This window comes from Tasmannia lanceolata, unplaced genomic scaffold (genome assembly GCF_043159265.1).
Source record: "Tasmannia lanceolata isolate RefF3 unplaced genomic scaffold, GAP_Taslan_0.1 ptg000015l, whole genome shotgun sequence".
In the NCBI taxonomy this organism is placed as follows: domain Eukaryota; kingdom Viridiplantae; phylum Streptophyta; class Magnoliopsida; order Canellales; family Winteraceae; genus Tasmannia; species Tasmannia lanceolata.
Window position 1 is genome coordinate 46,097,156 of NW_027518692.1, and position 20,480 is coordinate 46,117,635.

The window sequence follows — 20,480 nt, forward strand, 5'->3', positions numbered from 1 at the left end:
CTGTCATTCAAGATTCAACCCAAGACGGCCATACCGGTGGCCACAAAACATCACCTGGAAAGTTTTGTTCTCTGCCCTTTATTTCTCTTGAGATGTTTGGATTAAGGAAATTTTATTCTGAAGATTTTTTTTATTTTTTATTTGAAAAGAAACTTTTTGTGTTTGGTAAACTCATTTTTTATTGAATTATTTTCCAAAATCGAAAAGTTTCGTAATTTTTCAGGGAAAACTAACTGCGAACCTATACGCGATCCCCTAGAATTTTATTTTTCACGGAAATTATTTTTCTATATAATTCTCTTTGCAATAGATTCAAACACTTTAAAGGCCCGTTCGGGGGGAAATTATATGAAGAATGGGCTTATAAACACGTACTCATCATCCCATCCTTGATATTTGATCCAACAGCAGGGGCTTTCGAAATGTGGGAGTGTAGGGAGGCATGAAAAGCCCTGAAAAACACGGAAAAAAAAAATACCAATTTTAAATTGACCCTTTTTTCTCCTGCTCTCCGTGACCATATTTTCACTCGTGCCATCTTTAAAGTTTAAGTCTCCCCCTCCCTTCTTTTCTTTGACAATGGATGCCAAACATGACCGTGGCCTAGGAAAAATATTTCTATCACATTTTTTTCTAGGGAAATTTTTTCTTTCCATGATTTAGAGAGAAATGATATTGTTATGATTAATTTAGAGGGGATTTGTTGTTGACTATGGAAGAAAGCCATTTTGAGGGTGGCTCACCTCGGATGAAATTATATGAATAAGACCAAATCTGCCGAAAATTGAGAATGTGTGCCTGCTCTCTCATGCAACAGAGCCCAGCCCAGCCGCAAAATGCCTTTATAAGAAATTCCCAATTTAAAGGAACATCATCCTCAAATGACCGTATGATCGAATGAAGGGCGACCTTGCAAAAATCAGCTTCAATGGCACCCTCATTGGTTGATTTATGAGAGTCAACACAGTTTCCACTTTTTTTGGCACCTCACTTTGGAGAAATGAACCGAAAAGGGGTGCCCTTGAGGCCTTGAAGCTGATTTTTGCAAGGATGCCCTTCATTCTATCGTCTCTTGGGTTCAAGTTATCGTTTTTCTTGAGTAAAAAAATAGGAGGAAATTTAAGAAATAATTTTCCTTTCCAAAATTTCTCAGACAATTCCAGCAAGGGGCTACTGTTTGATGTCTAGTCTAGACAAGCATGTGTCTACCCAGCTCACGATAATTTATTCCAACGCTGGCCAGAGTACCAAACACATGTACCCCACACGGCCACACACACCAACCCTTCAAATTCAAAAAAAACAGAAAAGAAAGAAGAAGCCTGCAACTATCCATACAGGCCGTACTCATAAAGCAAAACTCTGAAATGGCTCTCCGATTCTCTCACCCGTCCGATGCGATAGATCAAAACCATCCCTCCATGTATCCTCCTCCACGTGATTTCTTTATCCCACAGTAATCTTCTCTTACTTCTCATTTCCTTCATGCTTATTTTATTCAATTCAATAGCGTAAACAAAAAAAAAGAGAGAAGAAGAATAGGTTCTTTTTAATCCCAAAGCATTTGAATTTTGACCGTTTGTACAACGCCCATGTACTTCACGTATCTCCATGTCCTTGTTCTCTCTTCAAAAAACAAAAACCGTTTTTTTTAATCACCTTCTTCTCATGTTTCAACGGTTTTGTCTCCTATTATCCTTTTTTCATTTTATTGCTTTTAATTCTCTTTGCGTTTCCCTATCTAAATGCTGAGTGTTAGTGACCCTTAAGTTTATTTTCTATCATATATTGGATTTTGATTTTTCTTCTTTTGTGGGTCTTTGTCTGTTTCCGGGGATGTGATTTTTCATGGTTTTTAGAGCGATTTTTGGATTTTAGAAATCTGTGTTTGTTTGGGTATTAGTTTCTAGAAGTGGGTTTTGTTGGAAATATGATTTGGATTGTTGTGGAGAAATTTCATGACATCTGGTGTTTGTTTGAGGTGGGGTTGTTGGGGGTTTTAGGAGGGTATGGATTTAGGTTTGTTGCGTTGTCTTCATTTCGTATGAAGTGTGGGAGATTTTGTGGGGGGTGTTGAGATTATTGTGCAGTTGGATTTGCCTATTTAGGGTTAGGTCGTTCTGAATCAAACATATTTGATTTGGGGGAATTTCATGATTTTAGGGTGTTTTTTATAGGATTTTCTCTGGAAGACATTTTTTACTTCTGCTTTTGCATTTAGCCTTTTTTTTTTTTTTTACTTACTGCGTTTGCATTTGGCTTTCTTTTTGGGGGTTTCTTCAGTAATTGACGTGTTTGGGATTTTGGGGATTTGGTTGTGTTTCAAGAAAGGGAAAGTTGAGATTGGTAGATTGGTTTAGGTTTATGTTCACGAGAATATGGCTTTGCAGTCACATGAAGGGTGTTGGGAGAGTTCAGATTTTCAACTATAACAGTCAATTTAGTTCCTTTCATTCAATAGAGCCCATCTTTGTATTAGAAGTCTGAAGTCTTACCAAGAAGGCACTCATCTTGTTTTTCTTCTCCTCTTTGTGTTTTTGACATGGGCCATTCGGCTACGATTTGGGATCAGAGAGGACCGATTGAAGTCACAAAGGACTGGAATGGAATCGATCAGGTCACACTCCGGGTCCCACGGGGCGCTTCGGCTCGGGTTAGATACTCATCCTTTGTTTTATTTTGTGTTTAAGATTGGTTGTGTTCTTTGGAGGGGTTTTTTTTTTTCTGTTGGGCACTTGATAGTATTGTAGGATTTGAAGCAACTGAGGTAGGATTTTTATGTTGGTATTTGTGCTGGTTATACTGGAAATAGAGATTATTTAAAGTGTGTTTTGGCCGAAATTTATGGGTTTCTGCTTTGTTTCTTGATGAATTTTCTGTCAGCAATCCAGGTTAGCTTGCATGGAGGGCAGGTTATGTCATGGAGGAATGATCGCGGAGAAGAACTATTGTTCACAAGTAATAAGGTGTAAATTTGTTGCTTATGATTTCAATCATGTGTGGTTGTATTTTGGTCTTACCATGGATGTGAAGTTTTGAGGTCTGATTCCTGTAAATGTTGGAATTTAACCATTGAAGAACGTAGACCACTGGATATGAAGTCTCAAATTTTGCAGTTTTACCTCTTATTTATTAGTTTAAGTGCTCACACATTTTTAACAAAAAGTCAATGTGGTGATTTCTTATTGAAAAATGATATGGAGACCTAGAGTAGGACCTATAAAGGGACCTACAGTGAGAATATGCCATGTGTTAAAGAAAAATTTACTTTTTGTTGATTTCCCTAAACTTAAGGCATCGCTCACGTCACTAGTGATGTTGTGGCGTGAAACAATTTGTTAGGTCCCCTTTTATATCCTACTCTCGGTTTCCCTAGCATTACTCTTTCTTATTAGATAATGATACAATTTAAAATAACAAGTTCTATCACAGTTCTGGATTTTTGAGTTACTCCTAATGTTGTGCTACAAAATTTTAAATATGCTTTGACTCTAGTCATAAACATCCATTGCTATTTTCTTTGGATGACTGATTTTCAATTGGATAAAGAATGGTGCTCCTCGGTCCAGGAGACTTGGTAGTCTTCCAATCACCTTTTACAACCCTACTTGATTTTCAGAATGTTGACTCTAATGTCTCCATAATCTCCATTATCTTGGAGACTATTGTCAGAAATATGTTACCAACTTAAGAAATCTTTGCTGACATACATCATTTTTATCTACCGCAGGCAATCTTTAAGCCGCCAAAAGCAATGCGAGGAGGAATCCCTATTTGTTTCCCACAAGTATTTTCAACCATGTTAACTTTTTGTCATATCAAATATTGATTAACTCCAGCTAATAAGCCATATCTTAATGCTTTTGAAGTTTGGAAACTGTGGATCACTGGAGCAACACGGTTTTGCAAGGAACAAAATTTGGACCGTGGATGAAGATCCTCCACCTCTTCACCCTAGTGATTACAATGGCAAAGCTGCTATCGACTTGCTACTGAAACCATCTGAAGAAGATCTGAAATGCTGGCCTCACTGGTATTGAGATTGGGACTTGTAGAAAATTAGTTAACACTTGAAACACGTTGTGTCGGGTTACAATGTCATAGTTCCCATAAAACCATGAACCCTTTATTTGCTTGTAAGCATTTTTTAATCCTATTCAGCTGCATCTAGGCATTTAGGATTTCAAGGGTAAGAGGAAAGGTGGGGTAGCTCTTTAAATAATATTGTTGCTTCATATTGGGTAATTGGTGTTGCTTTCTGCTCATAACCATCGCTAGATTCAAGGCTTTAAATGAGATAAGGCACAAGACTTGTAAAAATAGAATATCATAAAATTTAACTAGATTCAAGTTTTTGAATGTTGGTTTCGGTAAGGGTGTCGGTCACCATGGAAATGGTAATATGTTGGTTTCGCTCATTGATTTCGGTGAAAATCCTGTAAAGTAATGAAAGTTTATGAAAAAATTAAGATGAAAATTCGGGCATGCTAGAATAAATGCACACTTAAAAACCATCACATAAGCAAGCCAACCATCATAAACCAAGATTAAGCACCTAATGACATGCGTTGTTGCGCATGTCTGGAACAGTTCGGTCCATTATAACCCAAAAAATGTATACAGCCACATATGCATATGCTTCAAATGTTGACCGAAGAATTTCATTTTGGTGGGAAGGCAAACAGAAACATGTCCTCCGATTTGTGTGCGTTTCGGCCAACATTTAGAACCATGAGTAGATTTAACTTAGAAGATGAAGCTAACACCAAATTTAAAATAGCATCTTAAGACTCACATGTTCAAAATTATAATTGCAAATATGTGACACTGACCAGTGAAATGCATTATAGTTAATTCGAAGAGAGTGATATATGTTTCAAACATTATAATTATTTTGACCAACAAAAATATCCATGAATACCTGTGTACAAGTATTGGTATCGTAGCATGTCAGAAGCAGTATGTCGGACTTATACAGGTATCCGAGTTTCATACTGCATCTACTGCTAGTCCAGGTTATCTCATATTCTTTTCAATTTTCTGATTAGTCTTACAGTGCATCAAAAAAATTAAAGAAAAGTTGGGCTTAAATTGATTGAAAATACATAGCAATAATATTCGCCTCTTCTCAATGCAAATATGTTTCGACTTTGGAGCACCCAGATGTAACTCCTATTTTAGGTTTGCTCCTCACAGGGGAAAATTGTCTATTATCAAAACTTCAGTTTGTTTAACAGTTGTGCCACTCACATCTTTGAATGCATCCTAATCCAATTTCCAATATGATAATATCAATTTCTTCATTCACGAGTCTTAGACTTTGCCCTGGTGCTTTGCACCTTTCCACTAGGTTTTGTATGAATTTTTGTAGGTTGGAATCGATACATTGCGTATCGGTTTTTTTTTTTGAATAGCAATTGCTAGCTGTATCTATATGTGCTTGTTCAACACATTTGTACGTGTTTACATTTGTATCATTTTTCATATGTTGGATGTGATAACTTGCTAACAAAATATAGTTACCTTGACATTTCAGTTTTGAGTTTCGTCTTAGAGTGTCTCTTGCAATGAATGGAGATCTCAGACTGATATCACGCATTAGGAATATCGACAACAAGCCCTTTAGTTTCTCGTTTGCCTATCACACTTATTTCTCAGTTTCTGACATCAGGTACAGAATATTCCCTGTTGGATTTATTGCCTTTTATAGTGCAAAACTTACTCAGAATGTAAATTCATACTTGATTTCAGAATGAGGATCAAGTGGAAGTTGTTTTGAATCATTGAAATACGAAGAGACTTCGGAATTTTATTTTCCTTTTGATATTCCATGTCCTTGCAAGTTGGCAATATCAGCGAAAACTTAAAGTTGAAAAATGAATTGCTCTTGATGTGAATCTGAGATCAGTTAACCGAATGAGAGATACGTTTATTTGTCACAGTATCCTGTTATATAGCAGAGACATAATCTGAATAAATATTTGGAAAAGGTTGGATTTGATATGTGTGTCGTGTATTCACAGTGAAGTGAGGATAGAAGGGTTGGAGACACTTGATTATCTGGACAACCTTTGTCGACGAGAACGCTTTACCGAACAAGGAGATGCCATAACATTTGAGTCTGAGGTAATTGTTTTTTAGTACAGAGACAAGTGATTTTTTTTTTGAAAAGATAATATATTAAAAGGGGCCGAGATGGACCACACGAGATAAACAGAGATACAAGAAATAATAAAACAGAACAACAAAAATACATCAACAAATCGCCCACTGCTCACGGAGGAAGGAAATTGAACCACTCTAACCCTTCCTTAAAAACTCCAGATCGAGCGAGGGAGTCCGCTTCCCCATTTGCTACGCGACGAACATGCTTACAGTACCGAGACAAGTGATATGGCAAATATTTATCCGGTCTCTGCAAAATCGAGCCTACACCCTACCCAAAATTGCATAACTTTTCTATGTTCTTTCCTCATATATTTTGAATCATAGTCCATACTCATTTTGCACCTGGTAATAGAGCTAGCTGATATCACATATTAAGTATTATTTATATCATGATGATAAAAATATTAAAATAATTTATTTTGATTGTGGCAAGCAGTTCAAATATTTGATTGGGATTCATACATAGTCGGAAACCACAGGCCCAACTTATTAGCCTCTTGACATCTTCATGCTTTATGATGTCCGATCTCATTACGATTTTTTTTTTCTGAAATGATATCCATTTTTCTTCTGTTAAATCACCTTATCTCAATGTTCATTGCATGCGCCCAAGGAAATTCCTAACAGATAATACTAAACAAATGAATAACCACAATTGCCAGAAGAGTAAAAATGTTGCCGTATTAAAATTTAAAAGCGGTACTTGAAATTGTCCTTGGTATGTAATTCATTCCATTCAATTCTGTTATGAAGCAAAGGATTATATTTAATGAAAACTCGATGTAGTTTAAATAGGATTAATTTTATGATGAGCCAAGAGTCTGAGGCTTATAAAAAAATTCCAATATGCAGGTGGATCGAGTTTATCTTAGTTCCCCAAATGTAATTGCAGTCCTTGACCATGAAAAAAAGCGGACATTTGTTATACGGAAGGAAGGAATGCCTGATGTTGGTAAGATGGCCTTCTCCTAGCTTTAGAGTAATTGCAATGAAATTTTGTGGTAAAAAGAACCGACCATCAAGTGGACGTCGCGTTTTTTAAACTTAATCATCTATTGAGGCAGATGGAGATCACCAAAGCTGAACTTGGTCCTCCATGGAGAACTCAGTTGCAATTGCTGGGCATGAGATTCCTTGAAGCCAACACATTTTATGTCAATTTTATTAGTTTTTCGGAAACTTTCACTGATAATTAAGTGTGTAAAACAAAGAGAGGATTTCCAATTTCAAAACAAGGGACTGCACATATCATCTCTAGTGAGAATTTTTTATTGCTAGGCCCTGGTTTTCTATTTGGCTTTGATGAGCCATCTTCTAAGTCCTGGAAGGTAGGTCCTCCATGGAGAACTCAGTTGCAATTGCTGGGCATGAGATTCCTTGAAGCCAACACATTTTATTTCAATTCTATTAGTTTTTCGGGAACTTTCACTGATAATTAAGTGTGTAAAACAAAGTGAGGATTTCCAATTTCAAAACAAGGGACTGCAGATATCATCTCTGGTGATCCATCTTCTAATTCCGGGAAGGTAGAAACTCTATTTTGCTTCCTTCTAGAGGCCGTGTTCATCGTTCTATGGATTTCAATTCAATTCTTCATGATGTATCTGATCTAGATTTTTAAAACCATGCCATATTTTAATGAATCTGATCTGTTCAAGAGTGTTGCTACCTTGCTTACTACAAACCAGTTTTTTCAATAAAAAAAGCTGCTCTAAACTGACTTGCTTAATATAGTAACTACTAAAAAATTTCAAAAAGTGTCGTTCATGTTTAATATTATTGCATCTTGAGAGGAAAACCAAATAAAACTCTATTGGTGTTTATTACAGTGGTCTGGAATCCATGGGAGAAGAAATCCAAATCCATGGGAGATTTTGGCGACGAAGAATACAAACAAATGCTCTGTGTTGATGCCGCGGCCATAGAGAAGCCAATCACCTTAAAGCCAGGTGAAGAATGGACAGGGCGGTTGGAGCTCACCGCCGTCCCCTCCAGCTACTGCAGCTAGAGAGCACTTCATTCCCATAAGAAGTTGTTGGGGATGATGATAAGGAAGAATGGTAATAATAACAGGCCCATCTTATTGCTATTATGTGTTGTTGTGACTTTCAAATTTCCTTCTACTGTCTGTATCTTTGCATCACTTGATTGTGATGGAACCAGAACAGTATCTTCAACCATGTCTGCAAGAATCCTTTTTAACTTAAAAATTGTTGTTACATGAGACATTGTTAAAAGGTTGAACATTGGTAATTCGAATGTTGCCGTTGGGCTAAATGGGAAGTGGGAAAGGATTTAAGGAACTAGGCAAGCTGAGTCGTGACTCGGCCTACTCGTTCAGTTGGGTTAGTTGACTTGACCCATTCCACATTCACTTGGGAATTAGGTAAAGATCAGACTTTATGCTACAGCCATTTATCACATTTACTTGGCCTACAAAGTGAGTTGACTCGCGAGTTGCCACTTCTTCATGCTTAATATTAAGGTTTCAGATGGTGGCAGTTAGGGTCAATCCTAACTTTTGACTTCTGGTCCCACACAAGGACAATGTTTGTGTAGTCATGACCGTTGATCTGGTAGTCATCATGAGGCAACCCACATGATCTCGATCGTCCAAAGCCAAACGGACAACTCATCTTAAGATTTAGACCTTCAAAATCAAGTTGGGGCAAATGGCGATGAGCTACCAATCGGATAAATGTGTACCTGATCATGTCCACATGGCACATGTGGGGTGCATAATTGATAATTAGGCAGAACTCCTAATCCTAGTTATTTTGACAAATTTTTAATAATAAATTTAAATGCCCGCTCGGATCACACCATGTGTTTCACAACCATCATCATGCTACATTACAGAGGATAGAGGTTTCTGTAGTGTGCACTCCCTCTATGGATCAGAGGGTTAGGATCATCCTATGGAAATGAATCAATGATCTAGGGGCTACAACCTATTTACATTGTGGACCAGCAAAATGAGTAGTTTGGATCATCCTATGAAATGGGCCCCACTGTACATTTTGATCATATTATCGATGCGGAGGGTCTCATGATCTTTACCCAAAGTCCATGCATTAGCATGGTGCCCACCATTTTACACCGTGTTTTCATGGGGTGGGTCCCATCATCTCCACACAAACTCATGATTATGGTGGGGCTCACCAATTTACACCCAGTGATAGGCCCACCTATCCTCCCAAATCCATGCTTAGGATGACGCCCACCATTCTACACCATTTTTTATAGTATGGGTCCCTCCAACTTCACTCAAACCCATGCATCGAGCCTGTCATATTATCTGATGTTTTGATGGGTGGGTTTAGAATCTCCAGCCAAGCCCATGCATACTTGCATAGGGTGTATACACTAACATTCCCTGGCCCATACTTATGCATGGATGTACACCAGGAGGCAGTAGGTCAGAAAATGTAAGGCAGTAGTACAATGAAATTATACCCAAGAAACGGTAAAGAGATACATCTCATATTTAGACAAAGGAGTTGTTTCGTCCATAAATAAACCAGGCAAATATTCTTGGCATAATATTTTTAATGAACAGTAATATTTATAACAAGTCTTCTACATACATCAATCTAATGTTACAAGCAGTAAAAATAGTTAAAGAAACAAGTATAAAAGAGAGGCACACCAAAAACCTTACATGTTAATATGAGGTTCTTAAAATTGAACAATCACAATCCAAATATATGGTCATTTGTACCAAAGATGGCGGTGGTGTTAAATTGTCTAGTATTTAAGTCGCCACAATCCAAAGCAGAACCAAATCTATCAAGCCACTGGGTTTGGCTGTTTTCTGCCTCCTCTACCCAATCCGAAGTCATATCAATGTCATCAATTATAATAGGATCAGTGTCCACAGCCTTCGCTTTCGCCCGAGTAGCCAACTTGAGATTGTAATTTATATACAAAAGATCATTCAATGTTTCCTTTTCTAGGCGATTGCGCTTTTCAGAATGAATCTGCTGAAATGTACTCCAATTCCTCTCAAAAGTTGAAGCACTGCAAACTTGACTAAGTATTCTAATTGCAATACGTTGCAACCCAGGTGCCGAATCGCCATATTGTTCCCACCACATTCCTACACAAGTCAATGTTAGGGAATATGATAGAAAATTCTAATAGGAATTTCTGATAATATTAACCACCACATATCTAAAGATATTAATCACAAGAAAGGGTTAAGAAAAGCCTCCGATTGGATCGAGGCATGCCAGGAATATCTTCTGTTTGGTTGCACAATTTCTAGGGTTTACTAAGTGTTTTGGTTGGTTTTAGGATGCCACATCAGCTACTAGTGTCCTTTGGTGGCATGTTTTGATTCGAACTAATAGGAGACTACCTGCCTTGTCTTCCCCATGGTCGGTCCATATGACATGACTTTTGTCCCCCACCAAACTACTTGAAAAAAGAAAGTTTTTTGCTAGTTCTTACCATGGTTTAAAATTACGGTTTCGGTAACCGTTTCGGACCCCACCGAAAACCGAAATTTTGTAACACTTTTTTTTAATAATAAATAATGGCATTTAATCGGACCGAAATTACCAAAATTCGGTAAATGGCGAAAAATGAAATTTCGGTTTCGGTTCCCACCGAAATTTCGGATTTCGGTCGAAATTTAAAACCATGGTTCTTACTTCTTACTGCCCCCTTATTTTGATAATGAACCTCCGCACCACGAAACTACTTTAGTTGACAACCAAACACTACTTACTAGTTACCACTACTATACGAGGAGACTATTACACTGCTATTACACCTGTTGACTACTTCAGTTCTAATCCACTACTACTCTACAAGGCAACTACGTGCAACCAAACTGACCGTTAAGAGTTTCAAAACAGAACCATTAAAAAGAAAAGAATTTCAACAAAAATATTAAGAATCTATATTAGTTGAAGTACATACATACCTGGTGAGATTGTGTTGCGTGACTCCCTGGCTAAGTTACAACCAAACAAGCCTTGAGCTTTCTTAAATGCAAATATCTGTGAAGTGATATCATGTCTTAATTCCGGGGTTGGAAGTAACTTTTCCAAAACAGTAAGGAACTCTTCCTTTATATTTCCAAGAAATTTATTATCTTGATTGTATTGGATACTAGGATTTAAAAAGGCAGCTGCTGAATGGAGAGGCGAATGGAGCTGATGATGCCACCTTCTATCAACTATGTCCAAAAATGCCTTGCATTTATTCTCATCCATTATGTAATATGTCCTTATAGATTCCTTGGCCTTAGTCATAGATTCATAAATTGATCCAACGACCGGTTTTCCTGCAGCAACATCCCTCAATACTTTCAGTAAAGGTTCGGAAACAGCTACTATTTCGTCAACTGTTCTCCAAAAATCAGTATCGTCAAGAATGTCGAGACAAGGCATGCTCTGTGTCTTATTGGCATATAGAGAAGATGAGTACTCTGAACTATTGAACATATGCTTTAAGTTTGTTTTTTGCCTCAAAATTGACTGTAAGGTGAGGAAACTGGACGTAGACCTTGTAATACTAGTACGGACGAGTTCTTGGCCCCCCGTATATTTTCTCATTAGATCAAGCAGCCACATATGATTGTAAATTAACTTGGTAACTGATTGTGCTTGTAAGATACATCTATTCACCCAATCAATCTTGGAAAAATCTTCTAAGATCAAATTCAAGCAACGAGAAGCACAAGGTGACCAAAATATTGTACTGTAATTTTGCACGATGTGATTTCCTACACCGACATAGTTCAAAGAATTGTCCATGATGACTTGAACAACATTTTCTGGGCCAAAATCTTGAATAACCGAATCGAATAAATCAGATAGACATTTTGTGCTCTTGAAATATGTAGATGCATCAAAAGTTTTGTGGAAAAAGGTTCCAGAGGGGGATGAAACTAAGAAGTTTATTAACGCTCTCGATTTATTATCCGTCCATGTATCTGCGATAATTGTACAACCTGTAGTTGCCCATTCTTTCTCTATTTCCTTTGATTGTTGGCTCACTTCAGATTTAATTTTCTGCAACCACATAGACCTTAAAGTTTCAGATGACGGGGCTCTGAAACCTTGGCCACATTTTGAGACCGCATCCATCATTAGCTGATAGGACGACGAGCGGGCCGCACTGAAATCCAACTTATTTTCGAAAAAGAACAGAGCAATACTTCTCTCTGCATTTTCCCTGTCAAATGAGGAGTAGGGCCCAATGCTAGAGCCGGAAGGGAAAAGTTTCACTATTGGCGAAGGTGTCTCTATGGACATAAGAGCCTTACTGGTGCCAGATATATTTACAGGAGATTTAGTTTCAGCTAGTCGTTGCTTTTTAACACTATTAGCCTCCTTTCCCTCCTCTTTTAATGCAATTATAGATCTCACCCTATCTGTGACATCGTCTCTTACTTTGCTACACGGATGAACACCTTTACTAGGCAAACGAGATAAATGATGCTTCAATCTACTAATGCCACCATTCAAAACTCTAAGACAAAATTTACATTTCACCTTGTTTCCTTCTAACTTCTCACAGTATTCCCAGCAAACGTCTTTTTCTCGAACCACTGTGAAAGATAAGTATGCATTGTAAAGTGAATGTGAAATCAGTTGAAATTCCGAAGGAACTAGGAATTTCAAACAACATTCTTAAATTAACAAATCATGAATAAAAATATTGAAAGACATAAAGAAGATACAAGATATCACCACTCTTTTATGCATGTTAAACTTCAAATTTATAAAAGGTATGTGAAATGAAGCTCAGTCATGAAAAACATCTATTTGGTCAACCTGACTTAAGAAGGCACAAAATCAACTCATGCATCTCGTCATACCCGCATAAAACTGCATCATACATCATGGAAAATAGCAAACTTGAGAAACTTACTGATGAAGAACGTGGGGACTATATTTTCTTCCAGTAAACAACCTACAGACATTAGAAAGTAATCAACGTTTTTGAAGAACCGAAACAGTCAAAATCGAAAGAAGAATTTCATTAAACAGAAATAATATTCTGAATATAAATAAATTTCTTAATCAAAGTAACAGTGTAGCTAAAATCCTAGAATTTACAATTCTCAGATCCCATAAAAAATGGGTTGCAATTCAAAACAACTCCTATTTGTTTAAAAAAAAACATACATGAATCATACAATTGATCCAAAAATCAAATGCCATAATGTTCCATAATAATAATTTTAGTGTTATAACTTATCGATTCAAGATGTATGAAAAAGAGTTGCACGTAAGTTGGAACAGTGATTTCTTTCCAATTTTATATTTTATGTATGACCCATTTATCTACTATTAAAATTATAACTGTTGGAAATGGGTCAGAGAAGATTGGCCAATATACAGAGAAGAATGGGACAGTCCTCCTTTGGGAAGAGTATCTGCTGTTGGGTATATGATATAACCCATGTATGTTCTAATATAAGCACAATAAGATAATGGACAGGCGTAGTGGGCCTACATGGGCTAGAGTCCATTAACTAGTCATTAACCCTAGTATATCTCTATATATAGGGGTTGGAGGCAACAAACTTGGTATTCCAAACTAGATACCTAGGGTGTAATGCTTCAAGCAACCTTGCTTGACTCTAGCATCTGGAACCTTGTTAGCCTTCTGTACAGCATAATAAAAGGACAGTTCTCCTTTGACAAGGGACTCTGCAACAAGAACTCTAGAGGATATGTTAGATGCGACCAATTATGCATTCCTTAGATTCGCACTAAATAAATGTCGTTTGTTTTTTTCAGGGGAAAAAGGGTTTTTTTCCTTTCTTTTCTTGTATCATGACCTCAAATAGGATAGAATGGAAGAAAATGATCCATGTAGACGAACCCAACTAGTGTCAGGATTAGACTTAGTCAATTTGAGCCGGGTAGATCCTTTCACCTTCTTCATGAAAATTTTCTAAAGCATTCATTAGTCGACCCCAACTAGTTTGGGACAAAGGCTTAGTTGAGTTGAGTTAGAGTTACATGGTGGGTTAGAGGCAAGGTTCTAAGTCCTCCTCTTGTAGCTAACTTGTAACTATTTTTTTCGTATTAATAAAATTTTAAGGTGCCGCCCCACGTTCCAAGATAAATTCTGTGTTAAAAAATAAAAATAAAAATAAAAAACCTTGTTAGCGTCCTGGACAGCATGATAAAAAAGAAACATTTAGTCAAGTGTTCCTCTATGATGTTTAGCCAACAGCCACAAATCCATATTTTGCTCTAATAGCCAGAGACATGTATAGGAAATGCATTCCACCAAGAGAATCATTCCATCTTTCAAACCAAATTATTGCTAAACTACCTTAATCTGTCCAATAATGGCTATGTTTCTTTCAAATCCTTAAAAATCCAGTACACCAGAAGGCCCCAAACTAGCTTTGTTTCACCTCTTTACTCTCTGAGAAAACCAGCTAAAGTTCCAAACCATGAATGCTCAATGAATTACTGTCGAAGCTTAATGGAACCACCAAGTGAGGGATCCAATGGAATTACCTCATTGCCCCTTCATACCCCACCTTTAACAGTTCAAACCTTTCGGTTCTTCCCAATATTTGGAGAAATAATTAATGGTCAGGACAATTTGAACTGAAATGAGCATGGCTACCTACCATATAAACTAAATACGAGATGAGAAATCTATTATCAGGAAATTCCATCTATTACAAACAATTGTGGAACAAAAAGTGTTGATCAGATTGTTAGGATCATTCAATCAGGTGTGGTTTTTGGATGATGAAAAATCCATGATGGGACCCAACAAATGGATGGTTCAGATCATTGGACCCATCAATCTGGTGAAGATGGAGCTGGACCATCTTAGTCTCATAATTGAATGTTCATGATGCTCCATATGATTAATTACTACATAGAAATTCCACATAATATTATAAATTAACTAAATTTGAAGCAAATATTGCATTATCAGATCAAGCAAAACAATATAAATTTCTATAAAAAAATAAAAAAAAAATTTAAAAAAAAGCTAATCTCTTTATCTTTCAAAAACTCATAAGATAGTATTAAAATTTATGAACTGTTATAATATATTTGAGAAAATTAAGATGATGAGCTATTTTAACCTAGATCGATTCTCTTCTCCATTTTCAATCTCCTTTCAGAGATTGAGAACCAAAATAGCTTTGTTTCTCGATCAAGTACTTTTACTCAGCAGAGAATTACTTCTCGAAATCAAACAAAAAAACCCTAACGAAGTTTCGAGATTTAAGAAATAAAAAGGAAACTCAAAGAACAAATAAAAGAATACGGAGAAAGGAAAAGGAAAAAAAAATTAAAAGCACCGACCTTAAAAGATGTGAGACTTTGAAGAGATTTGAGTCGGAGAGATTTAGGGTTTCTGCTTACCGATTTATCGCGAAGAGTGGTTTACCTCGCGATATGTTATCTTATATTTTTCTTCTTCTCCTTTGGCTTATTAATCTTATTATTTACGGGTTAGGTATCGCGATATCGAACCGATATATTGGTTACACGTGTACAATTAAGTGAGGCCTTTGGCGTTATTATCTCTCGAAAAATTAAAAGCAGGGCCGAGTTTTTTTTTTTATCTCTTTTTGGGGGAAATTTTTTTTTTTTTTTTTTCGTGTTCTGATTTTTCAATTTCAAGTGAAATGAAATAAGCTGAAGAATTTTTGGTAGTTTCCGCCAGACCCAATTGGTCCACTTGAGGCAGTTTTATGGCCTATGCCCTAGGAGTGGAACTTGGGTCGGGCTCAACCCGAACCCGACGGGTTTAACCCAATTTCGATACGGGTTGGGTTGGTATTTCCTAGGGTTGATTGGGTGAGGGTTGGAAAATGCCAACACGATTTAATTTCGAGTTGGTTCAGAGCTGAGGCCTTTGGGCAACTAAACCGGACCCGACTTGAACCTGATCCTATGATCTTATTTTATCATGATTTTCAAAATATTAGGTTTAAATTTTTGTTTGTATGTTTTCTATTTTTGCTCCGGGCCATCCTAAAGGAAACCTGACTCAGCCCGACCCAATTTAGAAAAAACAAGTTACACTGGTTGGGTTAGGATTGAGAGATAGAGGAGGGAGCGTTAGTTAGGATTGACCCTAATCGACATGCGTCTCGAGTGAGGTCGAGTTAGGGTTCAGGGAGTGCCGCCTCAGATTGGGCTAGGTTTGGCCTCAACCTGGCCAAACCAGACCTAAGCTGCATCCTAATTTGCCCACGGTCGACAAAACGATCGTCTTGTAAAGGGACAAAATTGCATGATTATGTGATGTGAATTGGGGACCACTAAAAAAAGTTGGTTTAAATTATATATTCACCCCATTTTCTTCCTCGGGCCACTCCCTTTAAGTGTAAAAGAGTAGTGATAAAAACGCCGGAGGGAGCTGCCAAGGAAGAAAAGGCGGTGAATAGATCACTTCCCATTACGACTACAAAGGAGTAATATGTTATGTGGATATTGAAGCGGCCTACAATTAAAAAGTTAAAAGTAGCTACTTTTTACCCTAACCTATTTTAAATCTCTCCATCTCCCACTCTCCCTAGCCCTATCTCACTACTTGATAAACTAATATGGATTAAAGATCATTAGTGGTGTCAAAATTCTGAAAATGAGGTGCACGTTCTATTTTTTTCAAACCAAAAGACAGTTTTGTCCTTAGTCAAACATAGCACAATAAGACTTATTCTTTATTACCTTCTCTCATTTTTCATTAAGTTTTTATTTGTTTTTTTATCTCTACAACTCCAGAGAAGAAAACGAAGAAGAAGAAGAAGAAGAAGAGGAGGAGGACTGGGACAACCAAGAAGATGAAGAGTAAGAAGAAAAAAAAAACAGGAAGAAGAAGCAGAAGAAGAAGAGGATGAAGTCACCGGAAAAAAAGAAGTCGCCAGAAAAATGTAAAAAAAGAGAAAGAAAAATGACAAAAAAGAAGAATCGACACCAGAGAAAAAATTGAAGTCGGCGTAAAAATGGAAAAGAAGAGGGGGAAAAAAGAAAGACCGACGTCGGAAAAAATGAAAATCGCATGAAATATGAAAAAGAAGAGGAAGAAGAATTCAGGGTTATCTTGGTCAAACTTTGGGTTATCTCGTCTCATTAAGATAACCCCAAGTTAAATCGAGATAACCCTGAGTCAAACCGGGATAACCACGAGTTCTTTTTCCTCTTCTTCTTCATTTTTCCTGACGACTTCCATTTTTCAAGCGGCGATCCTTCTTTTTCCTTCTCTTCTCCATTTTGGCAGTGTCTTCCATTTTTTCCAGTGACTTACATTTTTTCGGTGTCGATTATTCTTCTTTTAATTCTTGTTCCTCTTTTTTTCTTATTATTATTCACCCTCTTCTTCTTCATCATATTTTTTCTTTTTATTCCTCCTCTTCTTTCTCCTCTTATATGGAGTTGTCGAAATAAAAAATGAATGAAAACTGGACGAAACAAGTGAAAAGGAGACGAAGAATAAGTCTTGCTGTGCCTTATTTGACTTGAGGGTAAAACTATCTTTTCATTTGGAAAAACAGTACGGGCCACTATTTAACCCCCGTAGTTTTTGGTATTCCCATTTGATAATTTCCAAATTATGACACCTTCCAATGATCTTTAATCTAAGTAATATTCCCTGAAAAAAAATTCATGGTTGCTAAACAAAGCCTAGAAGCTAAAAAAATTCCATAAAAAGAAAATTCGAAGGTCCAATTGGAATAATTTTTTTCTAAAAACTAGGGCCCACTTAGATGCTGAGAAGATTTTGATTTTGATTTCTCACATTTGCAGCCCTTTTTGCGTTGTGATTTGGATCAGATCAAATCCTTGGATTTCCAAATCAGTGACTGACAGTGAAAAAAATCATATTTCCAAATATGTCGTGGAAATAAGTAATTGGAAATATTCACAGATTTGGCAGTTTCCTTCACCTTCTTTGCTCCTCAACCTCTTCCCTCCAGCAGGTAGTACCCCCTTCCCTTTGTCGCCCTAAACATGGGTTGGCGGAACTATTCATTTTGTATTCAAAATCAATTCCAAATCCAAATATAAAATTTGAGGCATCCAAACGGGTCTTAAGGCCCTGTTTGGTTCGCTGGGACCTGGGAGAGTAGTGGAAGTAGTAGTCAATAAGGAGGTGACAAGGATGGGAGATGTGTAGAGTTGTCTAGAGGAGAATAGGAGAAGAGTTAGTGTGTTTCATTGGGTCAAATGCTGGGGTTAACCAAATCATCCCATTACAAGATGGGGTTAACCAAATGCTGCTTGCCATTATTTTTTTCCTAGAAAACTTTTTCCCCTAGATCCAAAGAAACAGGGAAACTTGGGACCAGCAGTGGTCAACAATCAACATAGGCTCTTCTGTGGAGAGAGAGAGAGAGAGAGACCTAAAACCCTCTTATTACATGCTTGCAGGCATTGTTGAGGGTCCTAGGGATAGCAATCAGTGGAAGCTATCCCTGTGTGAAACAACCCGGCCCTTTGAGGGCAAAAGGTTAATATTCTAAGGTGGTATCAGTTGAGAAAATGAGAAGTCCATATAAGGGTGATTTGGTTCTTTTCATATAAAATGATTTAGGCCATTTGATGGAAATTTGATCAAAGGCATAGATAGATCATTCTGCTAAAACAAGATAATGTGATGTGAAGCTTATATTCACACATCATTAGTTGACAAAAAATTACTTGATAATAGTTTTTAATAGTCCGATAGAAATCTGCGAGGACAAAAAATGTGTATAACTCATAAGGTGACCATGACTTTTTTTGTTCGTCAATCTCTTAAGTCTTCATTTTGGACTCTTTGGGTCCCTCTATGAAAGATTGTAATATGCTTTTTTCTCAATATATCTGGTAGGGGTCTGCCTAACCCCAGCTTGCCCATCAAAAAAATATATATATTCATTTTGGACTCAAAATCAATTCTGGAAAGGGAAATGATATTCTCCCCTTCTATTTTACTTCGGACAGCCCCCCTAGTGTAAAAGAGTAGTAATAAACATGGTTTCAAATTTTTGTTTAAGAATGCATTTCGATCCTCGCCGAAACCGAAATTTTGGCTGAAATTTTGAAATTTGGACAAAAATCCGATGAAATCAAATAAAATAATATTTTATCTCATACAAAATTTTGAAATTTTGGGAAAATATTAAATAATAAGTAAAATTGAGATTTTTGGGTGAAATTTCAGGAATGATTTCGGTTTCAGTCTCGACCAAGACCCAAAATTTTGGATTTAGGTCGAAATTTAAAGCCATTATAAATAAATACACTAGGGGGGCTGTCCTAAGTACACAAAGGTATGATATATCACTTCCTGTCTCGAAATCCAAAGAGAACTTGGCTTTATTATTTTTGTAAGCATTGAAACTAAAATTTTAGACTACAATATGAAGGGCTTTTGAAGTGGTCCACGTTGATTCATGGGAAGAGTTAAGAGAGGTGGTTTGTGGGTGCCTATGTATAGTAGCCACAAGTGATATATCACATTGATTAAAATCATCAAAAGTCCTCATAGAGGACGCGGACTTTGTCAATAATGATCACAAGTGATATATCAACTCATTACCTAGGGTTGCAACTTGGGTCGGGTTTTACCCGACCTACATCGTCCCGACCCGAAAATAACATGGGTTGGGTTTAGAAATCACAGGTCTTAGGTAGGATCGAGTTTTAAATTGGAAAACCCGACCCAATCTTGGGTAGGGGCTGGGTTTAAAGAAGAAAAAAAATATCCTAAACCCGAAGCTCGAAACCCGACTCATATGGATGCATTGTGACTTTCTTAAATATCTCTTGAATAACATAGAAAATTATTTTCCAATGTATTGATACAATTGTTTTGATTGTGGTGCTGTTATGTGAAAATATAGTATCCTTCTTAAAGTTATACACTTGATGATATAAATTTAGAAATTTTTGGTATGAAGATTTGTTTTTTTTCTACAATCTTTAAAATTAGTCACTATCATACGCTAAAAAATGAAAACCCGACCCAAGAAACTATCTTGGATAGGGTCGGGTTTAGGAATCTCAGGTTTTCCTGTAAAAAACCCAACCCAACCCGAGATAATTCTCGGGTATTGTAGGATTTTGAAAAACCCGACCCGAGTTGCAAACCCTACATTACCACCATCCACGGTGGGGCCTATCAGTCTATCACCTCACGGGAAAAGTGGACGATGGAAACAGATATGGTAGGGTCCCACCGCCTTTCGAATCAGTCCGCGAGTTTGGTCAATTTTTCAAAAAGCAACTTTCGCTTTTTGACCAATTGTTTGAAACGCATTCTTTTCTTCACAGTGTGGAATCAGTCATTCTGTCCCAATTGTAGGTGAGACATCAGTC

General features: G+C 37.0%; 2 protein-coding genes across 7 annotated transcripts; one reads left to right on the forward strand and one right to left on the reverse strand.

The window, feature by feature from the left end:
• Nucleotides 1-1,291: 1,291 nt before the first annotated feature.
• LOC143891550 (putative glucose-6-phosphate 1-epimerase) lies at nt 1,292-8,389 on the forward strand. 4 transcript variants are annotated; one of them, XM_077396037.1, is made up of 9 exons: nt 1,295-1,456; nt 2,545-2,653; nt 2,892-2,966; nt 3,731-3,787; nt 3,870-4,033; nt 5,537-5,671; nt 6,024-6,126; nt 7,021-7,120; nt 7,998-8,389. In XM_077396037.1, exons 1-9 carry the CDS (start codon nt 1,368-1,370, stop codon nt 8,174-8,176), a joined length of 1,011 nt encoding a protein of 336 aa, XP_077252152.1. In that variant the 5' UTR covers nt 1,295-1,367; the 3' UTR covers nt 8,177-8,389. The 4 variants fall into 4 exon arrangements, with proteins under 4 accessions (XP_077252155.1, XP_077252152.1, XP_077252153.1 ...); XM_077396038.1 differs by having other exon boundaries at nt 2,575-2,653; XM_077396041.1 differs by having other exon boundaries at nt 1,308-1,456; nt 2,573-2,653; nt 2,884-2,966.
• Nucleotides 8,390-9,684: 1,295 nt separating this feature from the next.
• On the reverse strand, nt 9,685-15,606 carry LOC143891551 (uncharacterized). 3 transcript variants are annotated; one of them, XM_077396044.1, is made up of 4 exons: nt 15,474-15,606; nt 13,054-13,095; nt 11,099-12,730; nt 9,685-10,267 (listed from the first exon to the last, which is right to left on the reverse strand). In XM_077396044.1, coding segments are annotated over exons 2-4 (2,040 nt in total). In that variant the 5' UTR covers nt 13,055-13,095; nt 15,474-15,606; the 3' UTR covers nt 9,685-9,860. The 3 variants fall into 3 exon arrangements, with proteins under 3 accessions (XP_077252159.1, XP_077252158.1, XP_077252157.1); XM_077396043.1 differs by having other exon boundaries at nt 13,001-13,095; XM_077396042.1 differs by lacking the exon at nt 15,474-15,606 and adding an exon at nt 15,251-15,414.
• Between the last annotated feature and the right edge of the window lie 4,874 nt (nt 15,607-20,480).

What these genes read in the sequence shown, in the direction of transcription:
- LOC143891551 (XM_077396042.1), bottom strand. Translation starts at nt 15,272, where the DNA reads ATGGAGAAGAGAATCGATCTAG. An exon ending in GGAGAAGAGAATCGATCTAG is followed by an intron (nt 13,096 to 15,250) that starts GTTAAAATAGCT and finishes TAATGTCTGTAG; the next exon opens with GTTGTTTACTGGAAGAAAAT. An exon ending in AGTCCCCACGTTCTTCATCA is followed by an intron (nt 12,731 to 13,053) that starts GTAAGTTTCTCA and finishes TATCTTTCACAG; the next exon opens with TGGTTCGAGAAAAAGACGTT.
- LOC143891550 (XM_077396037.1), top strand. Translation starts at nt 1,368, where the DNA reads ATGGCTCTCCGATTCTCTCACCCGTCCGATGCGATAGATCAAAACCAT. An exon ending in CGTGATTTCTTTATCCCACA is followed by an intron (nt 1,457 to 2,544) that starts GTAATCTTCTCT and finishes TGTTTTTGACAT; the next exon opens with GGGCCATTCGGCTACGATTT. An exon ending in TCCCTATTTGTTTCCCACAA is followed by an intron (nt 3,788 to 3,869) that starts GTATTTTCAACC and finishes ATGCTTTTGAAG; the next exon opens with TTTGGAAACTGTGGATCACT.